Source organism: Chelonia mydas, chromosome 15 (assembly GCF_015237465.2).
Source record: "Chelonia mydas isolate rCheMyd1 chromosome 15, rCheMyd1.pri.v2, whole genome shotgun sequence".
Taxonomy (NCBI): domain Eukaryota; kingdom Metazoa; phylum Chordata; order Testudines; family Cheloniidae; genus Chelonia; species Chelonia mydas.
In genome coordinates this window covers 27,874,537-27,900,602 of record NC_057856.1, presented here as the reverse complement: position 1 = coordinate 27,900,602, position 26,066 = coordinate 27,874,537, and the positions used below count along the sequence as shown (strand labels likewise).

General features: G+C 41.3%; 1 protein-coding gene across 6 annotated transcripts in view; it reads left to right on the top strand.

Moving 5' to 3' along the window:
* The window catches only part of HECTD4 (HECT domain E3 ubiquitin protein ligase 4), a 124,483-nt gene extending 102,091 nt beyond the window's left edge, over positions 1–22,392 (top strand). For 5 of the 6 annotated variants that reach the window (XM_037879155.2, XM_043529482.1, XM_037879157.2 and 2 more), the window contains 20 exons: positions 103–308; positions 718–848; positions 1,132–1,337; positions 2,271–2,450; positions 4,086–5,389; positions 6,789–6,996; positions 7,881–8,104; positions 8,189–8,340; positions 8,611–8,717; positions 9,648–9,771; positions 10,619–10,809; positions 11,213–11,359; positions 12,569–12,688; positions 12,835–12,990; positions 14,627–14,730; positions 15,665–15,886; positions 17,417–17,583; positions 18,020–18,215; positions 18,971–19,193; positions 19,904–22,392. In XM_037879155.2, the coding sequence (XP_037735083.1) occupies positions 103–308; positions 718–848; positions 1,132–1,337; positions 2,271–2,450; positions 4,086–5,389; positions 6,789–6,996; positions 7,881–8,104; positions 8,189–8,340; positions 8,611–8,717; positions 9,648–9,771; positions 10,619–10,809; positions 11,213–11,359; positions 12,569–12,688; positions 12,835–12,990; positions 14,627–14,730; positions 15,665–15,886; positions 17,417–17,583; positions 18,020–18,215; positions 18,971–19,193; positions 19,904–20,040 (4,505 nt within the window). In that variant the 3' untranslated portion in view covers positions 20,041–22,392. The remainder of the gene's footprint in view (positions 1–102; positions 309–717; positions 849–1,131; positions 1,338–2,270; positions 2,451–4,085; positions 5,390–6,788; positions 6,997–7,880; positions 8,105–8,188; positions 8,341–8,610; positions 8,718–9,647; positions 9,772–10,618; positions 10,810–11,212; positions 11,360–12,568; positions 12,689–12,834; positions 12,991–14,626; positions 14,731–15,664; positions 15,887–17,416; positions 17,584–18,019; positions 18,216–18,970; positions 19,194–19,903) is intronic. The other variant, XM_043529480.1, reaches the window with a different exon arrangement.
* Positions 22,393–26,066: the final 3,674 nt, after the last annotated feature.

Sequence of the window (26,066 nt, the reverse complement as noted above, 5' to 3'; positions counted from 1 at the left end):
ATCTGTGAGCTTTTTAAAACATGCTCCTGAGAGTTTCTTTGACTACTTATAAGTTCAGAGGATCTTCCAAAATATGCAGTGTATTGCATTTGTTCTTTACAGATGGAACAATCAGTTCAAGTTCTATTCTTTTGGCCCAGTCCCTACAGCATTGTATCCATTCCCAGAACTGTTCTGCCACAGACCTTTTCTACCAGGGCAATTCACAACAAATCAGGGAGTGGCTGACTGTAGCCATCACTCGGACACTACATCAAGGAGAGGAGAGTCTGTTAGAACTAACTAAACAAATCTGTTCCTTCTTTCAGGTAAACGATATTTTTTGATGCTTTCTGAATGTTTATAGTACTGTAAAGAAAATGTGAATTTATTAAAATACATATTAATCTTTTTCCTCTAGAGAGATTGCCTTTCTTGCTAGAATATTTTTACAATACTTATTACTGTCCTTAAATTCATAATACTGTTAATCACACTGCAGTGTTTCTGTGAACACACTGCAGTGTTTCTGTGAACACACTGCAGTGCTATCTGGTCATACTGTACACTTTGTGCACACGTGCAGGGGGATAGCCTGTGTAGTACTGAAATGAATGGTCTCAAGTTATGTAACTACTTTGCAGTACTATTTTTAGCTGTAAAATAAGGGGCAAGGAAGGGGTTTTGGCTTATTGCTTTGCTTTTCTGAGGCTTTCATTGTTAAATGTCATTTTACAGACCGCACCAGAACAATTCCCCGCTGAAGAGTTCCCTATTTCAGAGTCCAAAGTCAATATGGATGTTAATTTTCCTGGGGCTGCTTTTGTAGTTGTGTCCTGTAAGGAAAGTCAGTCTGGATTCCGCAAAGAGTAAGTTATTAAGGAAGGGGGAGAGCAACCAGTTATAAAGAGACCCTGTTTAGGCTGCTGGGCCTGGATTGTGATCTGCCTCTCTCTCTAAGACCTCTTTGGGAAGTCTGTAATGCCTGTCTTAATTTTTCCACGCAAACCTTTCCAAGGATTTATCTTGGAGAGGTGGGGGATGATAGTGCAGAAGGATATGACATACCCCTTGATTGTGTCCTTTTTAAGTTTGGGGTTTTATTAATTTTAATTAATTAAATTAATTAATTGTTTTCTGGTTATTTTCTAGTTCCTCCCTGTATAAGGCTCCGTGGGCTCGCGTGTTTGTCTATGGTCTTGGTCATAAAATAAAGAGGAACGGTCAGTTAAACCTAACTGAGGCAGTATGTTACCCTCGGGATGCCTCTCCAACCAACACAGGCTTGACACCACCCCCAACAACCAATCAGTATCCTTCAGTGATTATCTCCACTGACAAGGTCCACATCAAATTAGGTAAATGTTTTTAGTATTTGCAAACTGAGGACAGGCTAAATCACCTTATTTATCAGAGTTTCCTGAGGCAGCACCAAACCTACGTTCTGTTCATGTGCGCTGTGCAAAGTACCAGAAAATAGCAGGCAAGAGGAGTATGCTGTCACTAACTAAACTGTCCGGGCAGTTCTAAACTGACAGCACCTCACGCTGCAGTCTCATCAGTTCTCAGAAGCCAGCCGATGCTTGGAGTTTTCCAGGGGGTCTCCCCTGCTTGCTGCAGGGATTGGGGCGGGTGACTGAGCAGGCTGCACTCTGCTAAGTTCAGTCCTGAACCATTGCCCCAGGTCGGTGCTTTATTTGAGATGCCACATTCTAACCTAGTTTTAGCTATGTAGATAGTTATATGGCTGGCCGTCATCACTGTAGGATCAGGGCCCCTTGGAAATATTTCAGTAGAAATGACATTCTTTCTTCCCACCAGCCTGTAGGAGAAATAGCTTGATTTGTTTATAATTCGGGGGGAGGAGGGTAGAAAAGGCAAAAAAGCAAGGTTTTTTTTTCAATAAATTCTTCAAAGTCTCACCACTTATGGTCACTATAATTCCTGTATTCCATTTTGCACTAGCCCTAGTGTCCTGTCAATATTCAGGAAACCATTCTCTGTAGTACAATGAATATGAAAGATCTATACATTTTAATGAATACAAATCCAGAACTCTACATCTGGCTACATCATGAACTTAATATTTTCCTTTTCTGTCTTTTCATTTCTCTTTAATGAGAGGATTAGTCGATTTAATCAAATACCTCACTTAACAAACTCTTAAGCTTAGAAAAATTTAAAACAATGTTTGAACCTGGCCTAATAAGACTTTGCTTTTTCTTGACACAATTGTTGCCTTCTAGTTTATAGAATTGTAATGGGAATTCCTCTCTGTCGTCTTGTTTAAGGAGTATCCCCCCCTCCTGGTGCTGTCTTAGTTTTGCATTCTCTTCCGCTTGAATTCCCTCTGGCTATGGCGTTTACAGAACAGCTGTTAACGTGGAAATTAGAGGATGGTGATGTAAAATCAGAAGATGAATTGGATACTATCCCTGCTTCAGTTCTCCTACAAATGGTGGAACTCTTAGGTGAGAGTACAGTGTTTTTTGAGTATTTAATGACCAATGAAACAGCTGATCAACTGGAATGTTCAGAAAGAAAAATTACAGTATTTAAACTTCCTTTAAAAACCATAAATTCCATCCTAATTACTAAACTCCAAAACAGTGTGCATTCGCATGGTTTAATAATGCCAAATTCTAAAATAAACTCAGTACTAGAAAAATCACATGAAGATTTTCCAGCTGATATCTATTTAAGTACATTGGGTAAAATTTTGAAGAGCACCTAAGTGCCTGAATCACTTTTGAAAATGAGACTTAGGAGTCACTTAAGAGCTTTTGAAAATTTTACCCCTTATCTCATCAATGCAAGGATGTGTTGACAATGAGGTTACTTAGTAACCAGGAGCCTTTGTATTCTCCAGTACTGCAGCCCGTGCTTTGCCAGAGAAGCCTACGTTCTGAGCTTTCATTTTAAAAAAATCTAGCACTCATGGTTGTTTAAATGATTTTGTAAATCTGAAGAGAGTGTAAACTGCTAGAGTGCTGTCCTCCTAAGTCTCCAGGTGGCTTAAAATCATGAATGTGGCCGTTTACACCACTCATATTTATCTCATTGTATTAACTATGAAACCTTAAAGACGGGAAAATCTAAGTATAAACACTAACTGCTTCTCTGCTGATCATTTTAAGAGAAATATCCAGGTCATGGGCTTATCCCAAAATTAAGTCTATGATTTTGCCATTCAAATTTTTAGTCAATTTCACGGCAGAGGTGCAAGGGAAAAAAACCCCAGAGTCATGAAAAAATCACAGAGACGTGGGGGTGTTGGAGCGTGAGAGCCCAGTGCTCCCTCCTCCTGCAGTGGCAGCTCCTGTCCTGTTGGGCTGGGCCCTGCTTCCCGCTCTAGGCATGGTGACCTGGTACAGTAGGTCACAGCGCCACTCAGGTTTGGCACATCCCCGCCCCCCATCTCCATCTATGACCCGGTGTACGCGCCAAACCAGAGTGGCATTGTGACTTCATCGGCCCGGTCACAATGCCCACAGCAGGGAGCCAGGCTCACAGGAGCCATCAGTGCAGGTTTCACACATGTCATTAAAATTCACAATTACTGTGAACAGTTACCATGACCTCCAGGCCAAAATTGTTGCCTTGCCCATAATCACAAATGGTCTCCGATACTTTCCCAAATGCCACAAAGCTTCAGTTATCCCTACCCAGCTGTTAGTACCTCCAGCTTCTCCTGACAGCTTCTTGTGATGCAATTATGCGTTGTGAATTGAAAAATTTGGAGTAAAACAAAAACTGGAATGTGGAGACATCCATCACAAGATAAACTGAATGCAGCAATTCAGTAAACACAGGCCCATTGATCAGATTGTATTCTTGCATTTTTTAAATTTTAGTCAAGGTGATGCATTTAAAGCCTGCTGAACTTGAGTGATGCAAAATGTAGGTTTGTTTTGCCATAGGACCTTCTAGTATTATGTATTTGTAGGTTGCATGAAGATGTCTCTGTGGGAAGAATATCCCTATGGGTTTGTAAGTGGCCTTGCTTGATTTTACACCCGTTGAATGTTGTTGTCATAATTCATGTAATAAAGCCAGTCACATTGGAATAAATCTAATTCCCATGTCTTTCTGTCTTCCATACATAGGGAACTTTCTCTGGACGACAGACATGGCAGCTTGTGTGAAGGAACTGATATTTCATCTCTTGGGAGAGTTGCTTCGCAAAATTCACAATCTGGAACAGAAAAAGAACCCAGCAGGGTTGTCTTCTTCCATTGCACTTCAGCTAAATCCCTGTCTAGCCATGCTTATGGCTCTTCAGTCTGAACTGCACAAACTATACGATGAAGAAACTCAAAACTGGGTGTCTGGAAATGCATGTGGTGGCTCTGGTGTGGGAGTGGCTGACCAGGGAAGATTTTCAACCTACTTCCATGCTCTGATGGAAGGCTGTCTAGCTGTAGCAGAAGTGACTCTGCCAATCAACATGAGTGTAACAGCTAGTGTGATGTCCTCAACAAATGCCCCAAATCTAAGTGATTCCTCTTCCTCCTCTTCATCTTCTCCAGGACAGACGCCCCAGAGCCCAAGCCTCCTGTCAAAGAGGAAAAAAGTCAAAATGAAGCGGGAAAAGACATCGTCTTCAGGTAAACGGTCTTCATCCCGAGCTGCTGAAACTGACGCTGCAGTTCTGAATATAGGAGGAAGCAAACCTGAGGATATGTTATGGTTTCATAGAGCGCTGACCTTACTTATAATTCTCAGACACCTAACTAAAAAGGATCCACAAGGGCTAGGTGTGACAAATGATGCTGTAGCTGATGCTTGCCAGGCACTAGTGGGTGCAACAGCTCATAGTCGGTTACTTGTGATTTCTGGAATACCAACTCACTTAGAGGAGGGTATTGTCAGAAGTGCAATCCGGAAGGCGTGTAACGCACATGGTGGAGTCTTCAAAGATGAAATCTACATCCCCTTGCAGGAAGAGGATCCCAAAAAAATCAAGGACAAAGCAGGAGGAGGAGAATGTAGGACTGAATTGGAAAAACCAACTGTGTCTAGTAGTGCAGACAGTCTCGATATCAGCAGTTCTAGCAGCATCACACCTGCCATGAGTGTTAGTGCCTCAGCCTCTACAAGCCAGGCCTCCCTCTGCAGCTCGCAGGGTATCTCTCGGACAATTAGCGATATTTCTGTAGACCAGTTTCAAGCTGGACTGGAGTTGGCCATTCCACCAGGACTGCTAGAGCCACATGTTGTTTCCAGCCAGGAGAGCTTAGATCTTTCACTTTGCAGCACTGGAAGCCTTGGCAGCCTTGGCAGTCTTGGGGAACAACTTGACAATGTAGAAACAGCGTCTGTATCTGATGTTGGATCAATGTACACTGTCACGTCACTGGACAACCAGCCACTGATGTCACGGCCAATCAAGGGTTTTGCAGTAGTGGAGGTAACAGCTTTCAGGCAGTCAGGGATTCATTTGTAGCTCCCCTTTCTTGGAGCAGTCAGGCCAGATTTTGTCCTAAATGAATGATGTCGATTCTAGTAACTGTCTTCCCCCAGACTCAAAAACAAAACAAATCTTGTTTTTCACTTCTCTCTACACCATATTGTGGGGGTGACTCGCAGGGCCAAAGAGGGTGTTTCCTTTCCATATAGACTGGTGTGGGGGTAATACTACAACTTGAATAATTCACTTCTGTATATTGGATGGAGAGTGGCAGGTACTATAAACAAGCAATAGTTCAGCACAAATTATGCTATCTAACTAGGACACAGCATCAAATGCATTCCAATTAGAATTTGATGGATATGCTTTCTTGTACTGAATTATTTTCAGATTTGCCCCGGGATCACAGTGCAGTGACTCTAAACACTTTCTTTTGCCTTTATCAGAACCTTTAAAATCAACATCCTTTCTGAATGCAACAGTGTAAAGTCACTGTGGGTTTTTACAGTTTATTACTTCAGTAGACTTTAAGAATGTACTTGATTCCCTCAATATTATGGTTTGACATTGAATGATTTTGAACTTTGTTGCCAAAAGAGTAGCATACTTGAGCTAACGTCTGCTTGTTTAAAATTCTCCTTTCCAAAGGACTGCAAATGCTATTGAAGGTCTAGTGCTCCTAAATCCCACATTTGAAAAATCTCCCCCGGGCTTCCAGATGCTTTCAGTAACATCTGCCTCAAGTTTGTTGCAGCTTCAGAATTAGGCTTGTGTTTCAGCTCCTCTTATAGAAGAAAATATAGTTTACTCCAAAGGAATGTATTCAGCTGTCTTAATTTTTTACTGAGCCAAAGATATTCACATTGAAATAAGCAATAGATCCTGTAAAGGAAAATGGTAACATAATCATGTTGAACCGTACACCTGGTCTGTAGCTATTCCGGTAATGATGCATTACTGATATTCACAGCTTCCAAGAAAGTTAGGGAGCTGGAACAATAGCTCTGGTTCCAAGGGCCAATTTTATGTAGATATTTTCTAAATATCGCACAGTTGAGGAGAACTGCAGGTGACCCTGAAACCTTCAAGTTGATCTAGAACTAATATTTTCGTATCTCAAGGCTTCTTATCTCAAGAGTTACCTCCAAACTTAAGAAATGGAATAGTCATTTCTCAGAGGCCTGTGTAATTAACCCAGGGTGTGGTGGTTTCAAAGAACCCACTTCCTAGGGTGGATGTATTGCCAGTAAATCTGAATTCTGGTATCAGAGAATTAATGTAGCACATGTATAATGTTAAACCTCTGCAAGAAAAGAGAATGCAAGACTTAACCAATATAAATGACAGATAATATGTTCCCCATCAGAATTCCTTGTAACTACTTTCGTTATTTACGCAGATAAGGTCACGAGCTAAAATAGAGAAAATCCGAGCCAGTTTATTTAACAGTAGTGATCTGATTGGTTTGTCAAGTCTGGATGGTGAAGATGAACTAATGGAAATGTCAACTGAGGAGATTTTAACTGTATCTACTGTAAATCAGAGTTTATTTGATACACAAGGGAGCCCAGTCCTAGAAGACTATTTTAATGATAAATCGATAAAAGGTGTGTATCTTTCATATTGGCAAATACCTTGTTTCCAGATTTTATGCAGTGGTCACATTCTTCTCACTTACGCTGGTGTAAATCCAGAGTAATTCATTGACAGACTGACAATGGAAAAAATTGTTCTCATATAAATTACTTGCCAATAGATTAGGGGGAGGGGATTTGTGACAGAGTATTCAACAATCTCTAAAGCTGGTCAGATAGTCATGAATAATTTTTTATTTACTAATTTATTTAATAGTCGACAGGGGGAAAAATTGTGATTTTAACCCATTTACAAATATTATTAGATCAAACTATTCCTTGACTTGAACGGAGTTACGCTGGAACGAATCCAGAGTAACTGAGCAGAATTTTACTCATAGTCTTCGACTTACATTAATCAGTGGTTAATTTTACTCTAACAACGTGATCAAAACCTCTTGAATCAAATCATAAAGCTATAGAAAAGTATATCAGTTGGATGGGCCCTAAATTCTAAATGAGGGGGAGAAAAGATTAATTGGGGCGGGGAGGGAATAGCCTCAGAGAACAATTAATTCAATTATTGACATAAACACTATTGTGTACCTATGCAAATTGTGATGTGCACCCAGGAATCAGCTGGATAACTAAATCAATTGTTATTATAATTTTGAGTGACATCAACGTAGTGGATCAAAATAAATGGAAGGCACTGTCTGTAGTACCATAAATTGAACTTTAAAAATGTCGTGACTGCTGTGTATACTGTTTTCTAAACTATTTGCTGTCTAGTATTTTAGAGCACAAGTTTTTTTTAAACAATATAGTGAATGAATAGAACCATATCTTCCCAGTGTCTTAATTCTAAACTCTCTTTTCATGTTGGATTTGTACTGTATTGCAATTTTTTGTATTAGGTGAGAAATTGGTCCCAGGTGCTCGAGAAGTCCTCACAGACATATTTAAGAGCTGTGTTCACTCTGAACAAATGCTGAGCCTAACTCCAGCAAAACCCATTAAAGTTGCTGATATTTATCTGAGCAAAGAGCAAATAAATTCCCAGACTCCTGGAAACCTTCTCCATGTTTTCTTCACAAATGTCCGCCCACCAAAGAAGGTGCTGGAGGACCAACTCACTCAGGTAGCCCTGTGTAAAACACCTCTTTAATTACTCTCCTGGTGTAATTTGGAAATATTGGGTAATCATTCATTTCTCTTTTGGAAGATTTTAAGGAAATACGGTGTGCCCAAGCCTAAGTTTGACAAGAGCAAGTATAACAAGGCAGGCAAAGAGCAACATCCAGTGAAAGTTGTGAGCTCCAAACGTCCGGTTACTAAACCACCTGCAAAGGAAAAATCTGTGCTCAATAGTGTCAGGTTAGTGCCTTGAACTTTTCTGCAGTCATAAAACAGCTGGCTTCTCTGCATGGAACTAGTTTTTTCTTTTCAGTATGTCAGAACACTGATGTGCAGAAGATGATTTAAAAAAAAAATTTAAAAAATCAAGAAGAGACCTAAAATAACTCACGGCTTTGAGGGCATAAATCCTCTCTTACGTTAAACAATATTTCATATTTTAGACTCAGACCACACTCAGTCATTTAAGGAAATGTACATTCTAACCAAAAAAATGTTTCTGTCCCATAGCAGAACAGCTTTAAGTGAGAAGAAACCTACTGTAAAGCCAAAATCTCCAGAGAAGGGCAAACCTGATGAGAAGGACCCCGAGAAGTCTCCTACAAAGAAACAAGAAGGTAGGGGCTGTCTAGAAATTCTTCTCATTACATGCTATCTGAAAACATGCTGTCTATCAAAGGGTAAAGATTTCAAACATGTAAATTGGCCAGGTATTTCTAGACTAAAAATGAAAGACCACTTGCTTTTTTTTTTTTTAAAAATGAGGTTAATTTATAAGCTGTCTAAAAGATTAAACTAATTGCAAATGTGGGCCCAATTTCCACTCTCACTTGTATCCATGTGAATCTAGAGTCCCTGAGGATGAGTAAATGAGAGCAGAACTTGGCACATGATTATTATTATAACTCAAACGGCGTACTAAGCACTTGGGGCAGGGAACTAGTCTTCCTCGACTTGCAAAGAGCTTAAGGTATAAAGGCAACGTGTAATGGAGATGGAATGTGATTGAACAATGGGACTATTAAGCTGAAATAAAAGCTTCAGAAATGCTACATAGCTAGCATGGCAATCTTGGGTCTGGTACAGCCAGGCAGGGGAATGGAGTGCAAGGCTCTCGCTTGATATTCCACTCCTGGGCCAGCAGGGCTTGAGAATGAGGGTTCATTCTGTGGCTCCACCCTTTGCTTTTGGAAACACACGGTCAGATTATAGGACACTAACCTTGGAGAGCTAGCATAGCTCCCTCTCAGGCAGAAATGCTCCTTGATGGAATTGCAGGGATAGAGTCGTTAATAAGGGAGAAATGAACACTCTGGATTAAACCCTAGCAACCCTAACAGTTTCAGATTTTTTTCTGGGAAAGGCTGTCTTGGATTTGTCCCTTGTGGAGAGGACAAGACCAGTGGGAAACAGGCAAGTAGCTTGAGTTTTGGATGTGAGTTGAGGGTAGCCAGACAAAAGTAAACACTCTGGAAATAAGCCTGTATGATATAAATTTTTTTTCTGGTAAATTACTAATTGTTTGATACTTACATCTCTGCTGTCAGTTCCAGAAGAGAAGTATTTGACACTGGATGGATTTCACAGATTTGTTGTTGATCGAGCCAAACAGGACATCCGTAGTGTCTGGAGAGCTATTTTGTCCTGTGGATATGATCTTCATTTTGAAAGGTGCAATACATGTTTTGTAAAAGTGGTATAGAATTCAATACTTAATCTGAACGTGTTTGGAATGGCGGAGTTTTACTGCAGGTAGTCTGAAACTTATTAATGCTCAGTGCACTTCTGGACGTGCCTCAACATAGAATTGTTGAATAGTTTCTTAGAATGTTATTTAAGGGACTCGATTCATATTCAGCTGCCAGGATGTGTGTTCCTGACTTCCACGTGCACCTGCTCGCTAGGAGGATCACACCTGAATTGTGGAAACCTGGTTTAAACAAAATTAGTTCATTTTGTCCCTCTTACTTCCAAAATCCATAATAAACTGACCTGTCAACAGCTGCACTGCCAGCTGTTGCCTAAACTAACCTTCTCTGGCTTCATGCCACATCAAAGCTGCATTCTGTGCCTCATGGTATTGAAACTGCTTCGGTAGATTTCTCCACTTGTTTTGAAGGAGCTAGTACAGAGTAGAATGTTTAGTCATCATGTTACTTTCTTCCCTGTTATCATTTCAAAGCAGAGAAGTCCCTTAAATGGATCTATCCTCTTCCCTGGTATTGAGCTGCAAATTGCCTGCCTACGATATCCCACTCCCTTGTCTGCTTCTGAGCTCAGAGTAGAGAGTGCCCAGTGCAGTAAGTAAGCCTAGTAAGCAGGTAATGAAAGTCAGGCAAGGGGGGATGATAATGATAAGGATTCGTTCTCCCTCGTATCTGAAGCATTCTAATGTCTAGGCTAAAGGAGCTGTACTTAGGGAAAGGGAAAAGGAGAGACCTAAAGCCACCTGGCTTCATGGTTAATGCAGTCCAGGGGAGCGTTTGCATTTAACAGTTCTAATCCCCTGGTTCTTCAGGTGTGCCTGCATTGACGCAAGACATGCTCAGAAAGCATCCCGGAAGTGGACTTTGGAAATGGACGTAGCCCTTGTGCAGTACATCAACCGACTCTGCCGTCATCTTGCAATTACCCCAGCACGACTGCACCCGCACGAAGTTTACCTAGATCCCGCTGACGCAGCTGATCCCAGAGTCTCTTGTCTGCTGAGTATGCACAAATTGGGGGGTTTCTAGTTATTACTTCATACGCTTTGTATTCCTCTTCAGTTCATGGTTATAGATTGCTTATGGATTCAGTGTGAAACACTTAGTGAAGGGCTGTGAATTCAGCACTGGATCGACAGCCCTGGAAATTGAAGTCCTCTGGGTCACCACAGAAAAGGAACAGCAAAGGCAATGACAGTGCAGGCTTCCCCCCACGCCACAAAACCCTGTCAGTGTGTCTCTACCCTGGCATGTAGGGGCCACCTCTAATGGACATGGGGGTAGTTCATTCTGCAGGGCCCATTCAGTCTGTGGTCACTATGCCAGAATGGGTGTTGATGTGACGAGTTTGGGGACTCCTGTCCTGTCCTTTACCTCTCTGTTTCTGAATTTTTTCCCCATCTCAGATGTTCCCATTGAGAGTCTACGTCTGCGTTTTGCACTGCTTCAGTCTCTGAACACCATGCTGGAGACCTTCTTCCTTCCACTGGTGGAGCTGCGACAGACAAAAATGTACGCTAACAGTATTGCTGTGTTACTGCGAGAGGCCAAAGGTCAGTGTCTCTAGGACTGCGTGAGTTCTGTGACTCTCTGATGCTTGGGGGAAGTTTAGCATCTTCTGGGGGTTCTCTCATTGGTACAGACTGGAGAAAAGATTAATCCACACTTACCTCAGAAATCGGAGAACTTTGGGGGGAGATAGAGAGCAGATCACCGTACTGACAAAAGCTCCTTGACTTTGCTTCTCAACCAGATAACCCAGTACGCTGACTGAATAGGGTGACTGTCTAAGAACAGTGTGAGCACATGAGTGAGAGCTGTTGCTAGTGTTTTCCTGGATTAGGGAGAACCAGCCAGGGCAGTGCTATGTTTCAAACGACCTTGCTGAAGTACTCTGAAAAACGCAATAGGAATTGCTGTAACGAGGAGGCTGCTGTATCTCACTACAAACATAAATATTTAGATGGTATGGTTTGGGGGATGGAGACAGGCTGTTCTGTTGCGTATAATGCCCAGCACAACGGACGTTTGTCCTGCTTGGGGATTCCATGTGCTATCACAATATAAATAACCATAAGGCTGAAATGGTATGTTAGCCCCAGGAGCATACAATATAATCAAGGGTTCCAGAACCAGTGAGCCTGCTAACTGCTACAGGAGTAGTAGGCTTACAAAGATAGAGACCTTCATGAGAACCTCCAATAATCATACAATGAGTAAAAGATTTAGGTTACCCTGGCCAGACCAGTCATTTCATTTACTCTGGAGAAATAGCTGATGTTGAGTCTTTGCTTCTACCCAACCAGAAAAGAGCACTTGCAAACCTCAGGTGTGGAAATCGAGTGTTCGCAGTCTGTCTGTGTGTAGTGTATGGATTTAGGGTGCCATGAGATACACTGATTGATATCTTCTTGTCATTAGTATCCTCCTCAGAGCATGCCAGATTTCAGAAAACTATTTAGAAATGTGCTTTTCTATCTTATTTGCACAGCTTATGGTTTGGCTGACAGGAAATAATCATCTAATATAAGAAATCTGATGTACAGAAATATTGTGATAAAGTACTTACTTGACATGTGTCTTCCGATAAACATTAACTCTGAATACAAAAAGTGTCCAAAGGCTTGTTTGGGTTGGCCAGCTCTTAGACTGAAGCTTACAAAAGATTAAATCAGTCCCAAAATGTTGTTCATCAGATGATTTCAGGAAATAAAATTACAGAAGGACCAATAGTAGACATAAACATGTATTTCTTTATTTAGGTTTAATCTTTTATGACACAAAGGTGACTGTAATGAATCGAGTGCTGAATGCCACTGTGCAAAGAACAGCAGATCATGCAGCGCCGGAAATCACACTGGATCCATTAGAAATAGTGGGAGGTATTTGCATTATTTATTCTCTCTAACCTTGATTTTCATTTACTGCCTGTGATTTCAAATTGGTCTTAAAATAACCAAGCTCAGACTCTTATGAACACAAAATACTCACAGTGGATTCAATTTTTTAAAATGTTTCTTTTAAATAGGGGAGATCCGTTCTTCAGAGAATTCCTACTTCTGCCAGGCAGCTAGGCAGCTAGCCTGTGTGCCATCCTCTCAGCTCTGTGTTAAACTAGCCAGTGGTGGGGATCCCACCTACGCCTTTAACATTCGCTTCACTGGAGAGGAGGTGCATGGAACAAGTAAGTTATCGTCTGACAGAACAGTAGTGACACACGTGGCATGTTGATCAGAAAGTATCCAAAGAAGGCAAGGAAAACTAACGCTAGCGAGGACTTGAGCTTGTAGTCTTCACTAGGACCAGGTTCCAGAAAAGTTAATGAGTGTTTAGACTGAATAAGTAGTACAGGGACGGATCGCTAGTGACTCTGCAGTGATGTTATACTTAAAAGAACGTTCGTTAGGTAAGAACTTTTTTTGTTAAATACGGCTGACTATGATATGTCTCCTTTTCTCCCAACACTTTGTGTTTGTTTTTTTAATCCAACTTGGCTGGGACAGTGAGAGTACGCTAGTCAGTTTCACTTTGTGTTTTTTGTGATTAACCCCATGTTATAATAGCTGAGTTGCAGACACTCCAGGGGAAAGGTTTAAATTAAGCCAATAAAAAAAAAAGTTCATTTTTGTAAAGTTTCCCTTTTTTTGAAGGGGAAAAACAAAAGCCTACGTATGGGGTCTAAGCTATCTGATAGTAGTTTGGTTTATCTGAGTAGACATTTCTATTTAATGTATATAATCTGCTCTATAGTACAAATCTTTCTTTGGAGACATGGAATGCTAGTGCCTGCTATGCTTTATGCTGATGCTAGAAAGAAATTGGGAAAACATCGTATCTGAAGCCAACTAGAGTTCTGAACATACGGACTTCAGGGAGAGGCTTATCTAAATGACTTCGTCACTAAACTTTGACTTAGAAACACTTTCCCCAGTGTTACATACTGTTGGGTGGACTCTCCAAGAGATACTGGGATAGGAGCCAGGAGAAAGCTTCCTGTTTTACTGATTTGTTGCCATCCTCGGGGTATATGCAAGGGCAAGGGAGGTTTAAAGAACACTATCTGAGAAACGAAAATCAATTCCTGTTTGCAAGATTGATGCAATCTGCATGTACTGATTCTAATGGGTCGTCTTAGGAAGTTAATGACTGGATATAGCATGAGAGATGGCAAAATGGAAATTCTAGTTAACACTTTCCCCACTACTGACTACTCAGTTCTATCAAACTGCATGAAGTCATTGGAGGTGCATGGAAGTATCGTTAAAGAGCTGTTTGAAGTATCCCCTCAAAGTATTAAATCCATCTTTTCTTTTTCGTTATGATGAATAACAATACCTGTGATGCGATGCAGAGGTAACTTGGTTTGCGTTAAGATTCTAGCAGTATTGCCTCATTGCATTTAGCTAGATTGTGAGTAGGCCGCCTGCGTGTTCCATCTTAATGAGGTGGTGATTTCTCCTTAAAGTCTAAACAGAATAACAAAGGTATTGCATCTCTCTGGGTAACCTTAAATAAACAACTAGCGATTGAAGCCAAGATCATTAGCTGAGAATGCAGTGGAAAGCAACACACTGAATGTTCTTTTATGCAGTTAAACAACTGCAGTGCAGACAGGCACATGAACAGGTTAGGGATGGCTGCCATCTTCCCCATTCTTGGTTATCCACTATACACAATGAAACATGTTTCACCTGTAGAAATTGGAGTGAAATGTTGATTTCAGGGGGCTGGTACACTGTGGACAAGAAGGCAACAGGAGTGAGGCCAGAGAGGGTGTATGTGTGGTTTGTTAGAGTGAAAGCTTTGCATCTTTCTTTCAGGTGGTTCCTTTCGTCACTTCCTGTGGCAGGTCTGTAAGGAGTTACAGAGCTCCTTGCTTTCCCTGCTCTTGCTGTGCCCCAGCTCTACAGTCAATAAGAATAAGGTATGATACCCCAACGGAGATTAATAAAAAAGTGCTTTGCTCTTACTAAGGAAATGCTCGATATCAGCACTCAGTGACTAGGACAGGATTAGAATGCTCTCAATTGCTGACAACTAGGGGAGTTTTCAAAGAGATGCATGTGGGAGTTAGCCACACAACTCCCATTAATGACTGGAGGGAATGTGTAGGTGAGTTCCCTGCATGGTGTTTAGAAAAGTCCACAGGAAGTAAGGTGCTTATCTGTCTGCTACATGCTGTAGTTCTGACCTTAGAATAAAGCTCATCTCCTCTAAAGCACCCTTTAAAGTGTTTGATTTCAAGATTGTCCCTTATATTTCTTCATGAGAAGTTATTTATGGGCCAGATTCTGCCACTCTTACTCCACAAATGTCCTCACTGAAATCAGTAGTACTACTTGTGGAGTAAGACCCAACTCAATGTGAGTAAGGGTATTGGAATTTGGCCCCTATTTTGCGTGCTTGACATTTTACAGAAACAAGTAAAGACATGGTCCCTGTCCCAGAGAGCTCACAGTCACTGAGGCATGGTTCCTTCCCTGCAATGCTCCTGAGGTGGGGCAACCACACAGTATGCAGAGCAGACTGCATAAACACAATCCAGTTCTGTATGTAAACTACTGCAGGGTCATCTAACACCTATATGCTTTAGACCTTAAACTATTAAAGCTAACACACAAAAAACTAGGTCAGCGTTTCCCGAACTTTTAAAAGCAGAGCCCCATTCAACACCCCAATATGTTGTTAAGGGCCAATGTTTATATACCTTCGGGCCCCATTCTTTGAGAAACTGTTCTAGGCTACTAAACAGGCTTCAATGTGTCTGAAAACCTCTTACCTGACCATTCTTTCTTCCTGAAAATATTCACCTCTGGCATTTTCTCTAATCATTAAACGTTTGTGTTTGTTTTATTAAGGGGAAGTATATTCTGACACCTAGTCCTATAACCTATGCGGAAGAGCAGTTGCTTCATTTCTTTGGACAGCTACTGGGCATTGCAGTTAGAGCTGACGTTCCTCTTCCGCTGGATCTCTTATCCTCGTTCTGGAAGACCTTAGTAGGAGAGCCACTGGATCCAGATGTTGATCTCCAGGAAGCTGACATCCTTACCTACAACTATGTCAAAAAATTTGAAAATGTAATTTTTTCCCTCTTTTCTTCTTTGTCTCCTTTACCCATAGCCCTTGTGCACTGGGTCTTCGCTGCTGATAGCAAACCCTGCAGTAATTGTACAGCCTGACTGAGGGCCTGATCTGTCAAACTCCTGTTAAAGGCCAGTAGGGCTCCATGTGGGTGCAAAGCTTTGTCACCATGCATGGAACGGCAGGATGAGACCCTGAGTTTTAGTCATTTTACATCCTGTTGGCATGGGAAAGGCACTCTATCATGCATTGTCATCCCTCCCCAGGATGGCCACGCTCTGCTTAAATTGAGACTAGGAACTTTTAACTTTTACAGTTTATCTTTAGGTGCCACGATCAACTGCGTTAGGGCTTCCACATTAGGTAGCAACAGGTTTTACTCGTTAGCCAGCTGATGTGTTGATCCAGAATTCACCAATTCAGTAATCTGGAGAAACCTAATGCTGTGAATCAGCTACATAACTCGACTCTTCGTTCTTTGTTTCGAAACATCGCAGGCACTAGGTGATCCCACGCACAAACGTTAGTAAGGTGCCCAGTTGTCAGCAGAACTATAAAAACAAGAGTAACTTTAAATTGTCTGTGAAATGCTTTTTAGTTTTTAAACTACTCTTTATAATATTCCCTTAAAAATGTGAAAACTAACATTGCTTTTCCTAATAACTTGGTGTTCTATTTGGCAAATGTTAATTTCCCATAAGACCATGTTCCTAATAGAATTTGTAATGGTCCTTCTGCACAGCACAAAGCAGATGTTAGCCCAGTAAAGGAAATGCAGCAGTGTCTGTTCATTGGGCTGGCTCAGCAGTGGTAGGCGCTGTCCTTAAAACATTCTGTGTGGCACAGGGATAGTTTTGGGGGGGTTTTAAGCATAACCTCTGAGAGTCCCCAGCAGATCCTCGCAGCTGGAATGCAGGTCAAGTGACATGCTCATGTTCTCCTCCTTAAATATTTTACTTTACGCAGCATGTGAAATTTAATACCACATTCGTAATCTGTACAGGGCTAGACTAGAATGCTGGCTTGCTCCTCATACCCAGATGTGCTCACTTACTCGAGGACAGGTTGCCTTTCAGTGCCTGTGCCATTGTCATTGGATGATGTAAAATGTAATGGGGCCCTTTCATAGGCACTGACTCCTTAGGTGCTCCAAGACTGGAGCACCCATCGAAAAATAATAGTGGGTGCTCAGCACCCACCAGTGGCCCCGCTGATCAGCTCCTGCCCCTCCCTCCCAGCCTCTCCTGCCTGCTGCGGATCAGCTGTTCAGCGGTGTGCAGGAGGCGCTGGGGGGGTCGGAGGGGGCAGAACAGGGTGGGAAGAGGTGGAGCAGAGTGGGGCCTTGGGGAAGGGGTGGAGTGGGAGTGAGGCCTGCAGCAGGGCAGGGGTCGAGCACCCCTGGGGAAATGAGGAAGCTGGCGCCTGCCCTTTTAGTCGTTATGTTGGCATGATGATGTCTGAAGAGATTAACAAGAACAAGGTACAGTAAAGTGCAAGTTACCAGATATTGTCACGTGCCATCCTAGATAAACGATGAGACTGAACTGGAGGCCTTGTGTGCTGAAATTGCATCCCAGCATCTAGCGACAGAGAGCCCTGATTGTCCTAACAAACCATGCTGCAAGTTCACCTACCTGAGCATGACTGGCGAAGAGCTGGAGCTGTGTCCTAGAGGCAGGCACATTCCCGTAATGTGAGTAACACCATTATTGGGAGGATGTTTCATGAGGGTAAATGCGATGGCTTTTCAACCATCAGCTAAATGGTGCTGTGACATGGTGAAAGCTAGGGTGCTGGGAATACCCGGTACCTTTGACTGGCAGGAGCTGGGAACCTCCAGCATACCGCTGTTCATCTGTAAATAATGGAGGGCTGAGCACGACAGCAGAGTGACCGCGTCCTAGTAGTCATCACTGCATGCTGTGTGCGTGCGCTCTCACAGCTAGGAAAGCGAGGGGCGTGTACCAGGATCCGCAGGTGCTGCTGCATGTGGGGTTAAATTGGGAACAGCAGATGGCATCAGAATGAAAGTGACCAGAAGCCCATGCCCAGGAAATGGGATTGCAGATTGTAATGGGGAGTAAGACTTTTCCTCTCAGACTCCTTTCTTTCTGAATCCCTTATGTCAGCTGGGAGAATAAGGACATGTATGCAACAGCAATCCGGAATCTGAGGCTGCATGAACTGCAGAATCCTGACTGCATGACGGCTGTGCGTGCTGGACTAGGATCGATTATACCCCTGCAGCTTCTAACAACACTGACTCCTCTAGAAATGGAGCTAAGGACGTGTGGGCTACCTTACATTAACCTGGAGTTCCTAAAGGTATGTTGGGCTGAAGTCCCTTTGGAACATGCATGTCTAAAGTTAGGGTAATGAATTGGTAAGCACCTTCTGGCATAGTTGCTTCTGTTTCAAGAAAAGCTACAATTCTTTTTTTCAGGCAGGAATTAAATTTGTTTAAAATCAATATTTAAATTATCAAACTCTAAAAATGTCCACATCCCCAAACTCTATTCAATACCTGCCTCTTTACTAAGATTAAATTAGCTGTTTAAAATTTCATAACAGGATATAGCAGGATAATTTCTGCAAACATGTACTTTTTCAGAATTACTCGACATTGGCCTGTAAGTACATTAATATTAGTACTGCAGACAATGCACCACAAAGAGGGGTTGTTTTTTGGCTTACGTTATCAAACATCTTTAACCCGTTGTATTAAAATATTGTGCGAAGATGTGTTTGCCTTGCAACAGCAGCAGCCTTGAACTGGTATAGCAAAGTGTACAAAAACCCAGCCTGGATGCAGTTTAGAAAGGGTCTGTGTAAAGGTCAGTCTGTTATAGAAGCAGTTGGGGTAGAATGATAGATACTGGAATTCTCTCTCACTGCACACAAAGCAACAATTTGAATGAATCGATTTCTAGTGGAACTTGTACTGGTAAAACTGATTGGTTAGGATACCCTGCTGTGATCTATTTCCATTATCACTGATGCAAGACTTGAAAAAGAGAGTAATACACATCATGTTCTTCATCTGTATCTAATTTCACTGTCCTTCCCCTTCCCTCTGTTAGGCGCACACCATGTACCAGGTGGGGCTGATGGAAACAGACCAACATATTGAATTTTTCTGGGGTGCATTAGAAATGTTTACTCAGGAAGAACTCTGCAAATTCATAAAGTTTGCCTGCAACCAGGAACGAATCCCCTTTACGTGCCCATGCAAAGATGGAGGGCCAGATACTGCACATGTCCCACCTTATCCCATGAAAATTGCACCCCCAGATGGAGCTGCAGGTATGTTGTCTACTGCACATTTGTATAAATAAAATCAGCCTCTCTACCTTGTGACCTTCTGTAGATTTGAAATCCTTATTGCCTTTTAAAACTTCCTTTGTCTGACAGGTTCAGGGCTTGTCTGCGCAGTGGAGTAAAGTGCACTAACGTGATATGGAGTGCTGTTTAACTTAGTGCACACCAGCAGGGTCTACACGTACCAGTTAACACACACGTTAGTGTATTTTAGAAATCACACCCCCGTAGTGCGCATTACCCCACTGTGTAGACAAGGCTGCAGAAGAAAGCGCAATACAGTTAGGAAATGGTGGTAACTATGACGAGAGAATGTGGCTGTTTTTAAGCCATGCCCTAATAAGATGCTTCAAACAAAAATAAATCTTCTAAAGACTCCGAATACCTGCCCTTTGGCCATCTATGCAGAGGCGGGGACTGTAGTGGAATTTCGTGATGTGGTTTCTGCAGAGCAGAATATCTTCTATGCTTTTAAAGTGACAATACTGTAGGCCCAGTGTCGGCCCCACCAAACTTAACAGTATAGATTCCATTGGGCTTTTTGGTGGGTCTCCTGAACCTAGAATTTACAGGATTTTGTTACTTTGATGTGTGTTAATATCAACAGCGAGAAAATTACATCCTTGGAAAAGAAACTTCACTAGAATGTCAAAGTGCAGAGCCTGTTAACAAGTCTTCATGTGGTTCCTTTACAGGTTCCCCAGATTCTCGGTACATCCGTGTTGAAACGTGTATGTTCATGATAAAGCTTCCTCAATATTCCTCTCTGGATATAATGCTAGAAAAGCTCCGGTATGCTGTTCACTACAGAGAGGATCCACTTAGCGGCTGAGCTGGGCAAGACCAAGACCAGGGACGCTTTTGGGAGGCTTGTTTCATGACTGCTCTGTTAGAAACCCTGTGATTCACCTGAAAATGCCTCCAGGGACACTACATAAAGAATTGGAGACTAATTTATTTTCTGAACTTTTGTTCCCATTACAGTAATTATTGGAAGACTTACGTTTTGTATTTGTAGATTTTTGTGGTGGACTGGTTATTTTGCTGCCTTGTTTGTGGAATATTTGTAGGATAGTTTAGTACAGACCGGTTTGATGTGTATAATTTAATTTTAAAAGACCTTTGAACATGTACACTTCTAATTTTGTAATTTAAAATTGTGTTGCCCATGCAAACACAACAAACTTAGCTATTCTGAGGTTGAGAGCTCAGATCTAAATGATTAGAGCTCATTCTCCCTCTAAAACATTTTTGAGTACAAAAATAGAATTACTTTTTAAAAGATCACTTCACATTTTCCATAAAATCAGAACAAAATACCTCTCATATGAAAGCTGGGAGAGTTCGTTTTCTGTACTTGATACACTGAACTTCCAGCACATACACACTTCGGTTTTGTAACAGAAAATATGCTTCCAAATTACATGCGTTTACATATCCTGAAATGTTCTTGATTATTTAAATCCAAATCAAACAGATTGGTAACTACCACAGTAAATATCAGTGTTTTATTTTCAAACTTTCCTCTTCAGAGTTGGATAGGTGAAAAACCCCAAACAGTGAAGAACCATGATACAGTTAGGTCCTAATCAAGACATTCCTGGATTGAAACTAAACCTACTAACAAAAATTTCTTCACTGATCTTTGACTTTTAAATAGTGGAAGAAACAGAGTGGGTTCTCTCTAAAATACCATGTTCAGAATATTAACCAGTAAGTGATTAAAGCACCTTTGATTTGTTTTATGTACTCAAAAATGATTTCTCTAAAATGAAGCAAATTATTCTAAAAATGTGACACTCCCTAGCAGGGGGACAAAGACACAAAGTTGCTGAATTGAAGCTGTAGCTTCTATTTTATATAGAAGGATAATGGTGGCATACAGGGAGGTGACCATTCTGTACGTTAAACTGTTGTATGTTCTGGAATGAGTTCTGCAGCGGTAAAACGCACCACATCGATCTTCCTTCACTAATGCACACAAGCGGTGCCCTCTGTTGGGTGTATTTAAAGTGCGGGAGCACTTTGCAAACCATTTAGAACTGAACTCATATGAAAACCCTATTTGTGCTCAGAAACCGAAGAGAACACTGACATTACTGCTGTACGACTTGGCTCAGCACTATCTGTAAGTTAAGTGCCAGTACTGAGCTGCAGATTAGTCATTTTCCTGCTGGTGCACATCTAGCCACATAAAGGTCTGGTATTACGTGTCTCTTTAGGAGAGAGACATACACTAATTGTTTGGCTGGTCAGTTGTAATGGGAATTGAAAAGCTGTATTTTTTTGTATATTATTGTGAATATTGGGAATAATTATGTGTGTGGTATGTTTGGAGAGCAGGATGTGTGAGAACAGAGAAAGCCACTAAGTGTGTATGTGTGTGGTGTTCTGAGAGCGAATGGAAAGGGGTGTGTGTGTGTGTAACAGCTGAAGTAGTAGTAGGTGGCATACAATGGCTCCAAATCCTGTTGTTAGGAGAATTGTCACCATTCTATAGCATTCCCCTCCCCCTCTCCTCTGAGAAACATGTAGGAATAATATATACTCTTGAATCTTGTCCACTTTCTGGTAGAAGCATAGATATAGATGAAATCATTCCAAGTAAGGCAAACATATGTAAAGTTTACCAAGACCAGAGGAAAACTAAGCACGATATGTTGCTTGAAATGCTTTATTCCCATCCAAAAAGTGCATTCTCAAACAGATGCTGAGCAAGGGGAACATGAAGAATGTCATCTGAGTTTCATAGCAGAACTACTGTTGCTGACAATTAAATGCTTTGGTTTTCTTTCTGGTGGTTTGAATAGTATTTTTGTACTGTTTAAGTATCTCCTTTCAAACCCCTAACAACTTGAGTGGACTCAAAATTCAGTGAAATACCTCACTGGTAGGGGTTTGAGGACTTTAGTATGCCAATCCTTTCCAATGATATGATTACAGCTGTGAGTAAGATAACTGCTGCTAATGTTTCTGCTTCTCCTTCCAGAAAGCACATGTGAGTAAAGCATATCACATCTTGGCCCTGAAATGTGTGCTGTAAAGTTACTTGATATATATTATTTATTATAGTTATTTATGGTTGCATTTAACAAACTTTTAGTCAATGCTGTTTACACCCTGCTGTGTAAATGAAGCTTCTTACTACAGGAAAAATGTGTCAACAATAAATAACCTTCATCTACTTTTGACTGATTTGAAAAATGGTGTGATCCCTTAGTAGGAAGAACAGGTTAAAGGAGTGAAGTGCTACTGTGGCTTTAGTGACAGTGGCCTGGAACTAAAGCTTTTCTAATCCTGGTTATTTCCTTGTGCTCAGTCTCTGTAGTCAGCCTGTCTTTCTAAGCAAACCTTGATGTGTGATTTTTATTTTACTTAGATACTCATTCAGAATGTAAAATCATACAGAGCAGTGGAAAATAGTCAGGTATTTATTCTAGTACCTGCAAGGTGTCCATCTTGGTACTGTACACAGCATTACTGAGTCTTAACATCCATCTTTAGATGTATTTTGTGTCCTTATTACTTGAGGCTGGACATAGAAAACCTGACCTTGAAGTTGCATTTTCTGATAGAATTAAAACTACTAGAAATTCTTCTTTAAACCCTACTTTTATGGGCTAATAGTCTTTATATTTCTTTGCAGCAGAGCTGTAAGTCCAAACACTCTTGAACAGGACAAATGCAGTGCATCTCCTGCAGAGAAAACCCACTTGACAGTTCAGCAGTTGTAGTTAATTTATTCCATGCTTTCACCCTACAATTTCCCCATGAATAAGGTATCCAATTAAACATCATCATCTAGGAGAACAAGAGAGGTGCAGCCATAGTATCCTGCCCCAGGAACTACCCTTGCCTCTTGTGTTTAATAAATGCTTACTAGGAATGGAAGCATCCTTAGCATCTTTATTTGTAAAACAGATGTTAGTTCTGTTCTGCTTCTGGCTTTAGTTAGATTGCTTGCTGCTGGCAGAAGCAACTTCCTTGGTATTAAGTATGTCATGTGACTTTTCTAAGGAAAAACCTTTGACAGTGCTCCCTCCCTGACCAAGCCCTCCTTATCAGTACCATCTGCCACTGTAACCCAGTCCCCAGGAATAACATTGAATGGCACCAGTACAGACTTGTCCCCAGGACAAGTTTCTGCCTGACAAGCCCCTGTGTGGGCAATGGTGCCTTGCACTAAAAGTCCTGCAGCAACAGCTGCCACAGGGGATGTTACTGAGTGATAAGCTGGTCTGCTGTACATTCCACCCAGAAGTTTGGCTGTGAAGCAGTTACAGCAGGGGGCTTGTCTACACAGCAATGTTTAGCACCAGTTCCCCATTCCATTACTGAAATACAACTGCTAACTGCTTTAAGGAAGCAGGCTTCCCTGCAAACATGAAAACATGTGGCTACTTTTACTTTTTACAACTTGTATTCATTCTTTAACAATTCCTTATCTAAGATGTGCCTATAAACTAATTTTACATTTTAGAACACTTAACTTAGGGTTTAGATTTATTAGAAACTGGGGAAACTTTTGGGAAAGGGGGAGCCTATAGAGGAAGTACAGGTGCCACCTAAATCAAAATGGAACCAGATTGCTGGCACTTAAAATCAAAAAGGTTATTGAGCAGTTTTTAAACTAAGGGCTGGGGGAAAGCTAACAGGGGAGGATCTATTAATGGAGATTCTCTATTGCCTAGTAAGGAAGAGAGGGTGGAAGATAAAATATTTCATAGAACTGGAAAGAACCTTGAGAGGTCGTCTAGTCCAGTCCCCTGCACTCATGGCAGGACTAAGTATTATCTAAACCATTCCTGACAAGTGTTTGGAGATTTTTAAGAGCATGTTAGACAATGCTGGAGGTTCCACAACTTCCCTAGGCAATTTATTCCAGTGCTTAACTACCCTAACAGTTAGGAAGTTTTTTCCTAATGTCCAACCTAAACCTCCCTTGCAGCAATTTAAGCCCATTGCTTCTTGTCCTATCCTCCAATGTTAAGAAAAACAACCTTTTACATACTTGAACTCCCTTCTGTCTTCTTTTCCAGACTAAACAAACCCAATTTTTTCAATCTTCCCTCAGAGGTCATGTTTGAGACCTTTAATCATTTTTGTTGCTCTTCTCTACACTTTCTCCACATCTTCCTGAAATGTGGTACCCAGAATTGGACATAATACTCCAGTTGAGGCCTAATCAGTGTGTTAGAATTACTTCTCATCTTGCTTATAACACTCCTACTAATACATCCTAGAAGGATGTTTGCTTTTATTTAGCAACAGTGTTACACTGATTCATTTAGCTTGTGGTCCACTATGACCCCCCCAGATCCCTTTCCGCAGTACTCCTTCCTAGGCCGTTTTCCCATTTTGTATGTGTGCAACTTCCTTCCTAAATGGAGTACTCCACATTTGTCCTTATTTAATTTCATCCTATCCTCCAAAGCACCTGCAACCCCTCCCAGCTTGGTACTGTCCACAAACTAAGTATACGCTGTATGCCTTTATCTAAGTCATTGAAGATATTGAACAGAACTGGACCTGATCCCTACAGGACCCTACTCATTATGCCCTTCCAGCATGACTAAACCACCAGTAACTACTCTCTGGGAAACTTTATCTATGCATCCCATCTTGAGGATCTGATGAGAAAAACAGACAACTGAAAAAAAGTCCCCTTCAATTACATCATGTAATGGCAGACAGCTAAAAAGTGACGGGTTTTTAAAGTGCTTGTATACCAGTGCTAGCAGTCTAAATAAGATAGGTGAACTAGAGTGCCTTAAATTAAAGGAGGATAGTGATATAATAGGCATCACAGAAATTTGGTGGAATGAGGATAATCAATGGGACACCATAATACTAGGGTACAAAATATATCAGAAGGATAGAACAGGTTGTGCTGGTAGGGGAGTGGCACTATATGTAAAAAAGCACAGAATCAAATGAAGTAAAAATCTTAAATGAACTGAAATGTACCATAGAATCTCTATGGATAGTAATTCCATGCTCTAATAAGAATATAGCAGTAGGGATAGATTACTGACCACGATGGTGATAGTGACTGAAATGCTCAGGGAGATTAGAGAGGCTATTAAAATAAACTGAATAATAATGGGGGATATCAAGATTGACTGGGTACATATCACCTCAAGATGGGATGCAGAGAAAGTCTGACACCTTAAATGACTGCTTCTTGGAGCAGCTACTCCTGGAACCCACCAGAGGAGAGGCAATTCTTGATTTAGTCCTAAGTGGAGCACAGGATCAAGTCCAAGAGGTGAATATAGCTGGACCGCTTGGTAATAGTGACCATAATATAATTAAACATCCCTGTTGCTACAGTGTTGGGCTCCTGTGGTTTTCCCTGCATTTAATTTCAGGGGGACTACACAAAAGTGAGGAAGTTAGTGAAACAAATTAAAAGGTACAGCACAAAAAGTGAAATCCCTGCAAGCTACATGGAAACTTTTTAAAGACACCCTAATAGAGGCTCAACTCAAATGTATACCCAAAATTAGAAAAACAGTATAAGAACCAAAAAAAGTTTCCCTCTGGCTAAACAAAGCCCAACTGTCTACACTGCAATTAAAAACAGCCCCCTTTGCCCAAGCCCCAGTCAGCTGGCATGGGCCAATTGCAGTGTAGATGTGCCCTCAGAGCCCAGATAGTATGCCACAATCAGTTATGGCTAAACTGAAGAATAAGCTGGAAATTCTGAAGCCAAAGATGGCTGATGGGGGGGAAAAAAATTAAGTTTCTCCCCAGAAGAGCAGTTTTCCAACCCATTCTGCTCAGCATAATTTTCAGTCAGTCACTTTCTAGTGTCTGCCTAGACTTTGTTTCAGTTTACAGAACAAAAGACAGATC